Source organism: Sycon ciliatum, chromosome 8 (assembly GCF_964019385.1).
Source record: "Sycon ciliatum chromosome 8, ocSycCili1.1, whole genome shotgun sequence".
NCBI classification, from domain to species: domain Eukaryota; kingdom Metazoa; phylum Porifera; class Calcarea; order Leucosolenida; family Sycettidae; genus Sycon; species Sycon ciliatum.
Window position 1 is genome coordinate 33958906 of NC_088650.1, and position 12917 is coordinate 33971822.

General features: G+C 49.9%; 1 protein-coding gene across 2 annotated transcripts in view; it reads right to left on the bottom strand.

Moving 5' to 3' along the window:
• Positions 1–2802: 2802 nt before the first annotated feature.
• Positions 2803–12917, bottom strand: part of LOC135822841 (uncharacterized) — a 103917-nt gene continuing 93802 nt past the window's right edge. For both annotated transcript variants that reach the window (XM_065335677.1, XM_065335676.1), the window contains exons 15-16: positions 12123–12357; positions 2803–4056 (exon numbers count right to left, since the gene is read on the bottom strand). In XM_065335677.1, coding sequence (XP_065191749.1) covers positions 4032–4056; positions 12123–12357 — 260 coding nt within the window. In that variant the 3' untranslated portion in view covers positions 2803–4031. The remainder of the gene's footprint in view (positions 4057–12122; positions 12358–12917) is intronic.

Here is a 12917-nt window from a genome sequence, read left to right on the forward strand (position 1 = left end):
CCTCATGCACAGAGTAACAATTCTGAACAAAGCCGATTTCCGTGATGCACTGTGCCTGCGTTACGGTCTTTCTTTGGATGGTCTCCCCAGTACCTGTGTGTGTGGGGCTGCCCTCACCACGGATCATGCTGTATTAGCGTGCCCATGTGGGGGATACCCCATCGCTCGCCATTATGAGATTCGAGATCTCCTGGCAGAGGTAATGCGGGAGGTGGTGAAGGATGTGGAGACCGAGCCGACTCTGCTCCCATATGAGGGAGAGGATTTGCCAGGCCGTTCAGCCAACCGGTCGGCAGGAGCCCGCCTGGATATTCGGGCTCGGGGCTTTTGGTCCAGGCAGCAGGATGCTTTCTTTGATGTACGGGTCACTCACCCCAAAGCTTCCCTGCTGTCTCGTTCGGAAGTCCTGAGTCAGCTCCATGCGGATGAAAAGGCAAAAAAAGAACATACTGTGACAGAGTGAACAGAGTGGATCGTGGAGCCTTCACTCCTCTCGTTTTCAGTACCTCCGGCATGTGCGGTAAAGAGACGACATTGTGTTTGAAGGCACTGGCATCGCAACTGGTGGAGAAGCATAGCGAGCTTGCCTACTCCGTAGTGATGGGTGAGCTTCGAAGCCTCCTGTCGTTTACCCTGCTCCGTTGGGCAATAACATGCTTCCGCGGTTGCAGGGGTTCGTATGGCCGTAGGCGAGACCACGGCTTCTTGCACCGCTGCCTGTCCAGGTCAGTGGCCTACACGGTACGCGTTTTAATTGTCTGATTGTTTCTTTGTATGCGTTGCTTGCTTACTTGTAGTTTGTCTCCTGCAACCATGTTTCAACATTGTTAGTGCTTACGTTTGGTGATTTTGTTGCAGCGTGACCGCCAACTGCCATCTTCTCAGATTTGTGTTGGGTTTTAGTTCCCGTTATGGCAACAAAAAATTGGATTGAGTTTTTTCTTTCTTCAGATTCCTGACGTTTTGTTCATTTTTTTGTATTGAGATTTTCTGTCATAATAATAATATTATGTAAGCAAATTTGCTTTGCCCGTACAAGAGGCTTGTTTTAGTCCAACATGCAGTTGAAGTACCCATAACTCGCACTAGCAAACACACGAACATCCGGACATACCCTGTTCCCACCATAACAAGTTTAGTGTTGTACATGTACATGTACATTATTAATATTATTATTATTATTATCAAATTTTTGATAGGGCAATCCCCACAGGCCTAAGGCCTTCTTACAGGGTACCCTAGAAATGAAAGTACTGAATTACGGAATAGATGCAGGGAAGAGCATAAGCGGACAATGTACATGTACATGTCTGTATGACTGTATGCATGCACACGCACACCTCAACACACGCACACATCCACACACGCACATTCACACACAGTCATGTGTGCACATACTCACACATACACATCCCCATACACACATGTGCACGGACGTGCGCTCACACACACACGCACACACACACACACACATACATGTACATACATGTACCAATGTGGCACAATGAGCCTCGGAGGAGGAGGGGGCGTCCTGGTCCAGGCCGCAGGTCACGCAGCTCAAAACAATTTACCAGAGAACACAGGAGACAAGACAATGCTTCATGCAACCCCCCCCCCCTCCCCCTACCATGCAACATCCCCTACCATGCACCCCCCCCCCTACCATGCAACCCCCCCCCCCCACCATGCAACATCCCCTACCATGCAACCCCCCTCCCCCCTACCATGCAACCCCCCTCCCCCCTACCATGCAACATCCCCTACCATGCACCCCCCCCCCCTACCATGCAACCCCCCTACCATGCAACCCCCCCTACCATGCAACCCCCCCCCCTACCATGCAACATCCCCTGCCATGCAACCCCCCCCCTCCCCCTACCATGCAACATCCCCTGCCATGCACCCCCCCCCCTACCATGCAACCCCCTCCCCCTACCATGCAACCCCCCCCCCCCCACACCATGCAACCCCCTACCATGCAACATCCCCTACCATGCACCCCCCCCTACCATGCAACCCCCCCCCCCTACCATGCAACATCCCCTGCCATGCACCCCCCCCCCCCCTACCATGGAACCCCCTCCCCCTACCATGCAACCCCCCCACACCATGCAACCCCCCCCCCCCCCCCTACCATGCAACATCCCCTACCATGCACCCCCCCCTACCATGCAACACCCCCCCCCCCCCTACCATGCAACACCCCCCCCCCCTACCATGCACCCCCTACCATGCAACACCCCCTACCATGTAACACACACCACACACACACACACACACGCACGCGTGTACGCACACACACCCACACACACACACACAAAGACACACATGATCCCGAGAGGAGAGGCAAATCCACTTGCATCTAAATCGTCAATATTCCAAGAAAATAAGTTCTGTCAGTGTACATGGCTAGCCCTTTGCGGATTATGCCGGCATTTTGGCATAATCTTGGGATTTCGTCAAAAAATTATGCTCCGGCATAATATACGGATTCCAACATTTAAGGTCGGCATAATCTTTCGGTTTAGACAAAAATTATGCTTAGGGGCATAATACAGCTTTGTCAGAAAGCCTGCAGATGTTTTTTTTAAATTTGTTATACCCCAGTTACGACTCCTTGTCTGTCAACATGGCTGTCAACATGGCTGTCAACATGTCTGTCAACATGGCTGTCAACATGGCTGTCAACATGGCTGTCAACATGGCTGTCAACATGGCTGTCAACACAACATGTTATACATGCATGAAGTATACTGGTGGAAATTAGACATTTTGCCATGCGCCCAAAAAAAAACGTCGAGATCGATTTTGCTTGGAAAGTCAAAAAATTCATCAACAAACAATGTCCAATCTTGACTTCGACTTGTCTGAAATAAAATATAAAAATGAAAACAGGTTGCAAACTATGAGAACGCAATTGTGCTTTAAAACTGGAAGCACAATAAACCGCGTACAAGCAACTTGGCTGAATTACGGCACATCGTGTACGGAATCATTCACCAGGTACATGAAAGTCAGTTAATATCTGATAAATTATATTATTATGTTGGAAGCAAAATACTAAGTGCTATCGCATGCAGCTAGCTGGCTCGGACATATCTCGATCATCAAATTGCTGGCATGCCCATTTTATGGGCAAAATGACTAGCGGGTTAAAAGAGTATTTTGACGTTCAAAATGATGGGAATCTTTGGGACGTCTCAAAGCGTGAATTAAATCTTACATAAAAATTCTAGAACTCGGTAAGAAATCATGTATGAGAATAAGGACTTTCAAGCAAAGTCCGCGTCTGTCTCCGCTCAACAATATTCATCACCAAAAAATGTTCCATCTTTCCTCGACTTTGATCCAGCGGGCGTGTCATCTTATTCCCATGCAGCACATGAATCAAGGTCTGCTGCAATTGGTACTATCTTCATAGAAGACAATACCTACGTAGAAACTATTTTGCTGAAAGCACATCATTGCGAAGCCTAGCCAAGCTTGGTTGATAATGTCAACGCGAAAAAGGTGGAAATAATGACAATAATAATTATACAATCATTGAAAGCAGATGCAGGCAAAGTCTATCAAGGCGAATTTGCACCAAAAAAATGAGAACACAGCCAGCATGGAACTTTTCATTTCATAAAATTGATAGCAGTCACTCTATAGCAGTCACTCTAGCAGTCACTCTATCACTCCACGATGCGTTGTCAGTCTTTGTTATTAGAGCTGTTGATAAGAATGGATTGATAGCTGGTCTTGAGAACAGTTCATAAACACAGTATGGTACAGCTGAAGTCTGCAGAGGATGCAGTCAATGACATCATACTGGGATGATGTAAGGCTTAGAGCCAATGACATCATACTGGGATGATGTAAGGCTTAGAGCCAATGACATCATACTGGGATGATGTAAGGGTTAGAGCCAATGACATCATACTGGTATGATGTAAGGGTTAGGGCCAGCGGCATCACAGCTGGCACGATGAACTCAATGATATCATACTTTGGATGATAGAACTGGGGATACCATACTAATACATCAGTCAATCTTTCTTGAATGGCGTTTTACTGCAGACAAGAACAGGACATAGGAAGACAGCGAAAACACAAAGAATTCAATACACTGGGGGGGGGGGGGAGGACTGAGTTGTAACCTTCATGGCTCTCTACTACCCAGTACCCCGGTCACATGACACCATTCAATACATGTACAGTACACTAACCACTACCCTGGTCACATGACATCATCACATACATGTGCAGTACACTAACCACTACCCTGGTCACATGACACCATTACATACATGTACAGTACTCTAACCACTACCCTGGTCACATGACATCATCACATACATGTGCAGTACACTAACCACTACCCTGGTCACATGACATCATTACATACATGTACAGTACACTAACCACTACCCTGGTCACATGACATCATCACATACATATACAGTACACCAACCACTACCCTGGTCACATGACATCATTACATCCATGTACAGTACACTAACCACTACCCCAGTCACATGACACCATTACATACATATACAGTACACTAACCACTAATCCGGTCACATGACATCATTACATCCATGTACAGCACACTAACCACTACCCTGGTCACATGACATCATTACATACATGTACAGAACACTAACCACTACCCCAGTCACATGACATCATTACAGACATGTGCAGTACACTAACCACTACCCCAGTCACATGACACCATTACATACATGTACAGTACACTAACCACTACCCCGGTCACATGACACCATTACATACATGTACAGTACACTAACCACTACCCCGGTCACATGACATCATTACATGCACGTTAAGTATGATACGTGTATTCATAAAACAAGGTCATGATTGTTGTATTATGATGTAATGCATTACGTAGCCATGCAAGAGCATGCGCGAGATACGCATCTCGCAGCTGCCTACTTTCATGCAGCATCCTTTAGATGTCGTGGTTCTTATGATTTGCCTACAATGGCCAAGTGAGAATATAATCCTATCGTAAACAACTAACTTGTTTACCCCGAAACATGGTGCCAGAAGTAAACTAAATAAACGCCCTAGAATTGTCGCAGTAGCGCCACCGGTGCAAGAGGTAAAATGGCAGAAGCAGCCGGATTTACCCCGCCGTCGATGGATTGGCAAGCCGCAGATTTACCTGATGAATTCGAGCGGTTCCAACAATACTGCCTTCTAGTTTTCCAAGGTCCCTTTTCCGACAAGTCCGACAAGGAAAAGGTCGCCTATGTCATGCTATGGATCGGGAGAACTGGTGTTGATGCTTTCAATAGTTTCGAGTGGGATAATGCAAGCGACAAATCCAAAGTAGCTGCCGTCTTCAAGAAATTTAATAAGCATTTGCAGCCACGGGTAAATGCACGACTGGCTCGGTTTGAGCTTCAGAAATACCGCCAGCAACCCGACGAGTCTGTAGATGATTTCTTTGCGAGGTGTAAGAAGAAGACGTCCAAGTGCAAGTTCAGGGACGCTCAGGAGACTAACGATCGCCTGATAGAACAGCTAATCGTGGGGACGAAGCACTCGAAAGTGCAAGAACGCCTGCTGGAGGGTGGTAGTGATTTGACTCTGGACGAAGCGCTTGACAAGGCCCGTACTTATGAAGCAACACAGCGCCACATGGAGCAGCTGTCCACCGCCACCAGCAGCAGCCGTCTACCTGAAACGGTTCACGCCATTTCCAAATCTGTGGGACACGCAGACTGCGGCAAATGTGGACGAACCCACCACCCAAGCAAGTGCCCAGCGCACGGCTCCACCTGCAACAAATGCGGGAAGGCGAATCACTGGGCAAACGTATGCCGTTCGCAGGGGAGAGACGAGGCACATGGAAGGGGCCAGCAACGCGGACGCTGGCGCCAGAGGAGCCCCAGCCCGCGGGAGCGCTACCCCCAGAGGAGCCCCAGCCCACGGAGACGCTTCGACGCACTGCATTTCGACGCCGTCATCATCGACAGCGTCGAGCGTCACCAACCGCCACTAGAGCGAGAGGTGTTCGCGACCCTCAATGTCAGCCTGGACAACACCAACAGACCGGCCACCTTGAGAGCCAAGGTGGATACGGGCGCCCAGGGCAATATATTGCCGCTGAGAGTGTTCTGCCAAATGTTTCCCCAGCACGTCGGACCAAACGGATACCCAAAGCCGAAGTCCGTGAAGCCGTCAAGTACCACCCTCACAGCGTACGGCGGATCCAAGATAAAGCAATGCGGAACCCGTCCTATTCCGTGCTCTTACGATGGCAAGAGTCAACTCGCTGACTTCTACATCACGGACTGCCCTGGCACTGCTATCATCGGCCTCCCGACAGCGACAGCCCTGCAGTTAGTCACGCTGAACTGCGCTGTCCAGGAGAAGCCAGCGAGCATCCGAGACAAGGACGACCTGATGAAGCAATACCCGAAGTGCTTCGATGGCATTGGGAAATTCCCAGGCAAGTACCACATCACAGTGGACCCCAACGTCGTCCCGGTTGTACACCCTCCACGCCACCTCCACGCCATCGCACTGAGAGACGAGATCAAGACGGAGCTGGAGGACATGATCCAGAACGGCATCATCACCAAGATCCAGGAAGGCGAACCAACAGCATGGGTGAACAGCCTCGTGTTCCGCCTCAAAGACAATGGCAAGCTACGCCTGTGCCTAGACCCCAAGGACCTCAATCACGCCATCCTGCGAGAGCACCACGTGGTCTCCACCATTGAGGAGATCACCCCGAAGTTGAGAGGTGCCAAAGTGTTCTCGATCGTCGACGTCAAATGTGGGTACTGGAATGTGGAGCTCGACGACGAATCCAGTTACCTCACCACCTTCAACACACCATTCGGGCGCTACAGATTCCTTCGCATGCCATTCGGCCTCAAGATGTCGCAAGATGTCTTCCAAGCAAGGATCGACCAGACGTTCGAAGGGTGCTCAGGCGTCACCGGCATCGCAGACGACATCGTCACATACGGGACGTCAGACGAGGACCATGATCTCAACATGCACCAGATGATGGTTCGCTGCGAACAATCTGGTCTCAAGTTGAACCCAGACAAATGCCGCATCAAAGAGGACAAGATCAAGTTCTTCGGCATCATCTGCAGCGCTGACGGAATACAGCCCGACCCGAAGAAGGTCTCAGCGCTGAAGCAGATGGAGCACCCCGAGAACGAGGACGAGCTCCAGACGTTCCTCGGGCTAGTCACGTACATGAGCCCGTTCATACCGAATGCCAGCACACTGACCGCGCACCTGCGTGAGCTGACCAAGCCAGATACACCGTTCGCCTGGACAGACAGCCACCAGCGCACCTTCGACAAGGTCAAGGCCGCCATTTCGACAGAAGTAACGCTCAGTTACTTTGACCCAGGCAAGGCAACGACACTACAAGTCGACGCTTCCATGAAAGGTCTCGGCGCCACTCTGCTGCAGGACGACAAGCCTGTTGCATTCGCCAGCAAGAAGCTTACCGAGACGGAGTCTCGCTACGCCAATATTGAGCGTGAGCTCTTAGCTGTCGTATACGGGTGTGAAAGATTCCACACCTACCTATTCGGTCAGTCATTCACAGTAGAATCCGACCACAAGCCGCTGGAGTCAATCAAGCTCAAGCACCTCCGCGCAGCCCCGCCGCGTCTACAGCGCATGCTGCTGAAGCTGCAGCCGTACGACATGACCATCAAGTACCGCCCCGGAAAGGACATTCCGATCGCAGACGCGCTATCCCGACTGTCGCCAGAGGAAACAGAGCCAATTGAGGACCTCGACGTCAGTGTACACGCCGTGTTCCCGCAATTCAGCGATGCAGCGATGACGAGGATCCGCGAGGAGTCGGCTAAAGACGCCGAGATGTCAGCACTGAAGGAGATGATCTTCAGTGGCTGGCCATCAGAGAGGAGCGCGGTGCCGGCAATTCTGCTCCCGTACTGGAATTTCCGCGACGAGATGAGCACCGAGGACGGTCTCATCCTGAAGAGCAGTCGCGTCCTGATTCCCCCGCCAATGAGGGGGGAAATCCTCAGCAAGCTGCACGCCAGCCACCAAGGCATAGAGAAGACCAAGCTGCGAGCCAGAACGTCCGTCTTCTGGAAGGACATCAACAAGGATATCGAAGCAACTGTCTCATCTTGCACGACGTGCCAGCGCCACCAGAGCAGTCAAGCCAAGGAACCACTGATGCAGCCCCATATTCCGCCAAGGGCATGGCACACCTTAGGCACGGACCTGTTCTACCTCGGCGGGTCAGAATACCTCATTGCCGCCGACTACTACTCCAAGTACTTTATCACCCGGAAGCTGCCTGCCGGACAAGCGACCAGCAGGGCCATCATCCAGCACCTCAAGGAGATTTTCGGTGAGCACGGCATCCCAGCCGTGCTGAAGTCGGACAACGGGCCGCAATACAGCAGCCATCTGTTCGCGGAGTTTGCTGCCGAATATGGATTCCGCCACAGTACGTCGTCGCCACATCACCCGCAGAGTAACGGGTTTATCGAATCGCAAGTCAAGATCGCTAAGAGAGCTCTCGAGAAGGCAAGGGAGAGCGGGACCGACCCGCACTTAGCACTGCTGTGCATTCGCGCCACCCCAGTGTGCCAGGGCTTACCGTCGCCGGCAGAGATGCTGTTCGGTCGTCAGGTACAGGACAACCTGCCTCGCAAACACCAGCGCGACACTCGGGACGAGGCCATCCGACAGAAGCTCGAGGAACGGCAGGACCAGCAGAAAGTACACCATGACCAGCGAGCGCAGTCTCTCCGCCCCCTAGTTCCTGGTCAGCACGTCGGCATCCGCAGCCCGACCACGCACCTGTGGGAACCTGGTATCGTAACCCAGTCTGTCAACGGGCCACGGTCATACATGGTGCAGCCTGACCATGGGACAGAAGTGCGGCGCAACCGTACCCACCTCAGAGAGAGGCGGGTCCACTTCCCGCCGGATGCCAGTCTCGCAGGCCCTCAGCCGTCGAGTGACGTGCCGTCGCCGTGGAGCGACGTTAGCCAGTCTCAGCCGCCGTCACCGTGTGACGTCAGCCAGCCTGCTGAACCTGCCACCCAGCTGTATCGAACACGGTCTGGCCGCGCAGTCGCACCCAGGTCAATCCTGGATGTGTAGGGCCAGAGAGGCCTCATGGACCTGTTCGCTTATGTCTCAGTAGCTGAGGTGCCATTGTTATATTGTACATAGAGCTATTGTTGGATACTATGTCTCTGTATTGTTAGCACGTCGTCGTGTGCCATTCATGATTGTTACCTTGTACATAGAGCTATTGTTGGATGTTATGTTCTATATTGTGAACACGCCGTCATATACGTACGGTATGTTATGTAGGTTGTTAAACTCCTTTATGACGAAGGGGATGTTGTATTATGATGTAATGCATTACGTAGCCATGCAAGAGCATGCGCGAGATACGCATCTCGCAGCTGCCTACTTTCATGCAGCATCCTTTAGATGTCGTGGTTCTTATGATTTGCCTACAATGGCCAAGTGAGAATATAATCCTATCGTAAACAACTAACTTGTTTACCCCGAAACAATGATGACTCATGATAATGTCACAGGTACAGTTGCTCGGTGAAGCGGGGATAACTTCAAGCCGCTAACAGGACAGCTATGTGTTTGCTGTTAACCCACTGGCATCATCGGGGTTTTCCTGATGTCAACAACAACAGTGGATGAAGGTACCATTGACCGCCCTTGCCTGATATGGACTACACAACAGCTCAGTGGTCGCCTCAACATGCGTTTCACCACCTGTCTGCTGAAGTTTCCCCGCAGTATAGCCTCAACATGCGTGTCACCACCTGTCTGCTGAAGTTTCCCTTCTACTGCAGGGCCGCCGGAACCGGTCCGGCTGGTCCGGTGACAACCGGACCAGCTGCATACTGCATACTGCATACTCAGGTCACCCCCTGAGATTCGTCTAAAGCCGGGGAGAAAAAATTCTGGGTATATGTACATGTTCAGATACATTGTACTATCGATCATGCATACATGTACATGTACATGTGTACATGCACCCATACTCCCATAGCAGGCCAAACATTTGTTTAAAATTTGATACTAATAATAATATTTGTACATTGATATCCATGCAAAATTATCGCCCGTAGTGGGCTCTGAAAACTTGGGAAAGGGCCAAATTTTGCTATTTCCGACCGCACTTTAAAAAAATGCCTGGCATCCACCGCACCCCCCCCCCCCCCCAAACCGGACCAACCTCGCCCGCCTTCCGTCGGGCCTGTACTGCACTATGCTGGATAGACAACGTTAGGCCGATTCCACAGCACGCTAAAAGTGGGTTTGCCTTGAAGGCATAAAGTGGGTAATACAGTGAAGCTGCATTCACACCTAGGACCTACAAGTGTCCATCACGGGACTTTGCTTTGAAGGTTAGACTGTGAGGCTTTCCTGTGCTTGATCTACATGTAGCAACGGCGGTGGTGGAGGGGGCTCTTTGTGGTCCAAATCCTCGAATATCACCCATTTTCGCGTGCCAAATCTTGAAATTTGACCACGCTGTGTAGGCGCTAGGCGGATTCCAGATCATAGGTCGAATATTCGTCAACCTCGTCAACAGGCATTCCGGTGGCAGTTTTCTTTGTGCATGTCTCTTACAGTCCTTTCGCCTTCGTTTTCATGTTGTCGATTTTGGAATGGAGGATCGATGCTGTATAGATTGCCTCCTCCCGGAGCTGTTCAGCAAACAAATTCAGCTTGATGGCGATCTCCTCCGCGTAGCTCCTGCAAACTGTACCACCCGGAGGTCGCCTCAAATGTCCATTCCAAAGCTCGATCAGCTTGCCCTCAAGCTCCTGGCTAAACATGACCCTAGGCATTGTCGACAGCTCACAACTGAAAGATACGACAGGAAACAAATTCGAAAAAATCGAAAGGCTGAAGAAATGTCAGAAAAGTGTTCTGAAATGGTAAAAAGTTGCCTTGAAAGAGGGTGTTGGTGTTGCTTTGGAGACAACAAGCACTTTTCACTTTCCCGCGTTTCTCAAAGTGATCGCCATGGCAACTTGCCTGAAAAGTGCCTGAAAAATGGCTTTTATACAGGATCTGGTGTAGTGTGGAATCGGCCTAACATTTGGTCCCGAAGATACCGGTGATGACCAAACAACACTGGACATGGCCAAACTTCCGATTTTGCTCAAAGTTGACTACGTTTATCCCTTGGTGGACCTCATTCACCCACAATGACAGATTGGTCCAGGGATGCTCCATTCCTGGGATTTGGGGCAAAACAATTGACTAGAATACACACTGAAAAAAGGTACAGGAACGAGGGGTCGCTGCTGCTCACAACACAGCACAGCCAAACCACCTGCATCTGCACACCAATCCAATTTACCCTATAATGTTTGGCCATCCAACTGATTACTTGAGTCCCTCGCACGAATCAATCATTTCAGACTGTCCAATGGCGGCCATTCTGTAGGTCATCTTCAAGAGCCAGTACCAGCAAGGTTATGTCCTGAAATTTGGGGTACACCACCCCCATAGTCTGCTACATGTCCCCAAGCATCAACAAGTTGAGTTGAATGAGCAGGACTGACGTAAGCATTTGTTTGATACGGCAGGGACACATGCTAGTCTTCCACACTTTGTGTTTGATACGGCAGGGACACATGCTAGTTTTCCATACTTTGTGTTTGATACGGCAGGGACACATGCTAGTTTTCCACACTTTGTGTTTGATACGGCAGGGACACATGCTAGCCTTCCATACTTTGTGGTTGATACGGCAGGGACAAATGCTAGTCTTCCATACTTTGTGTTTGATACGGCAGGGACACATGACCGCCTCAGAAGTTAACATGCGTTGGTGGCCAAAACATTGGAACTGCCATGACCTGACCAACCGCACCGGTTATGCTCAGCCTGATAGGGGTATCGTAAAAACCACTTCAGGGAACATTCAAATTCGAACCCTGTAACGACCTGGTTTCAGTGTGTGCTGGAGTCAAATTTAGATTTTGCCAAATATTTCATGAATAGAGGATGTAACAAAGAGATCAAATTGGAATCTGTTGCAACTTAATTAAGGTGCCATGACAAAGAAATCATCAGACAACTTTGCTACTCACCTTAGAATTCTACTTGCATGAACCTCTAAGGTACAATTGACTTCCGCTATGAGTTGCAGCAGATTACGACAGGTACATGCCTTCTTCTTCGCAGAGTAGTACACAAACGCACCGCCGAGGTTTAGAGTGCTGACTTGACCCAAGTTATGTGTCCTTATATACCCCAATATAATTACTGAATACGTGTCCACGTTTCCAGCATCAACATCTTTGACAATGAGCTTGCAGAGAGTTTCTAATAAAACACAAAAGATCAAGATGAACAGTAAAACACAGACACTATGAACCACAAGCGGCGGGTATGCATGCGATGTATAAAGTTTCCTGTTACGCCGTCCAGGTGCAGTGCTTTCGAAACGATACACAAGTGCATTTTCTCGGACTGGAGAGGATATTTCGGACTAGAAACGATATTTTTGTTCGGCATGCCGTGGTATTCCGCAAGATTGAAAGCAGTTACTAGTAGATATATTACTACTCTTTGATTGAAAGTTTTTTTGGATTTGTGGCTTCGGGAGTGGTTGATTTCAGAGCTCTCTCCATGTAGCCAGTCATGCCTCCTGCTGCTATCTTCCCCCCAGAGCTTCGTGTAATTCAGAAATTTACGGAAATAAATGAACGTGGATTGGTTGAACAGCTGAGGTCAACTGAAACAGTGACAAAAAGGGGTATCCCAAATCGAAACAAAAAAACTTCCCGTCCCAGAAAATCGAGCAACAATGCTCATCAATGAGAAAATGACCACTAACGTCGGTGATCTAGCCTGCCGAACACACGGAACGCTATGGGCCTGTA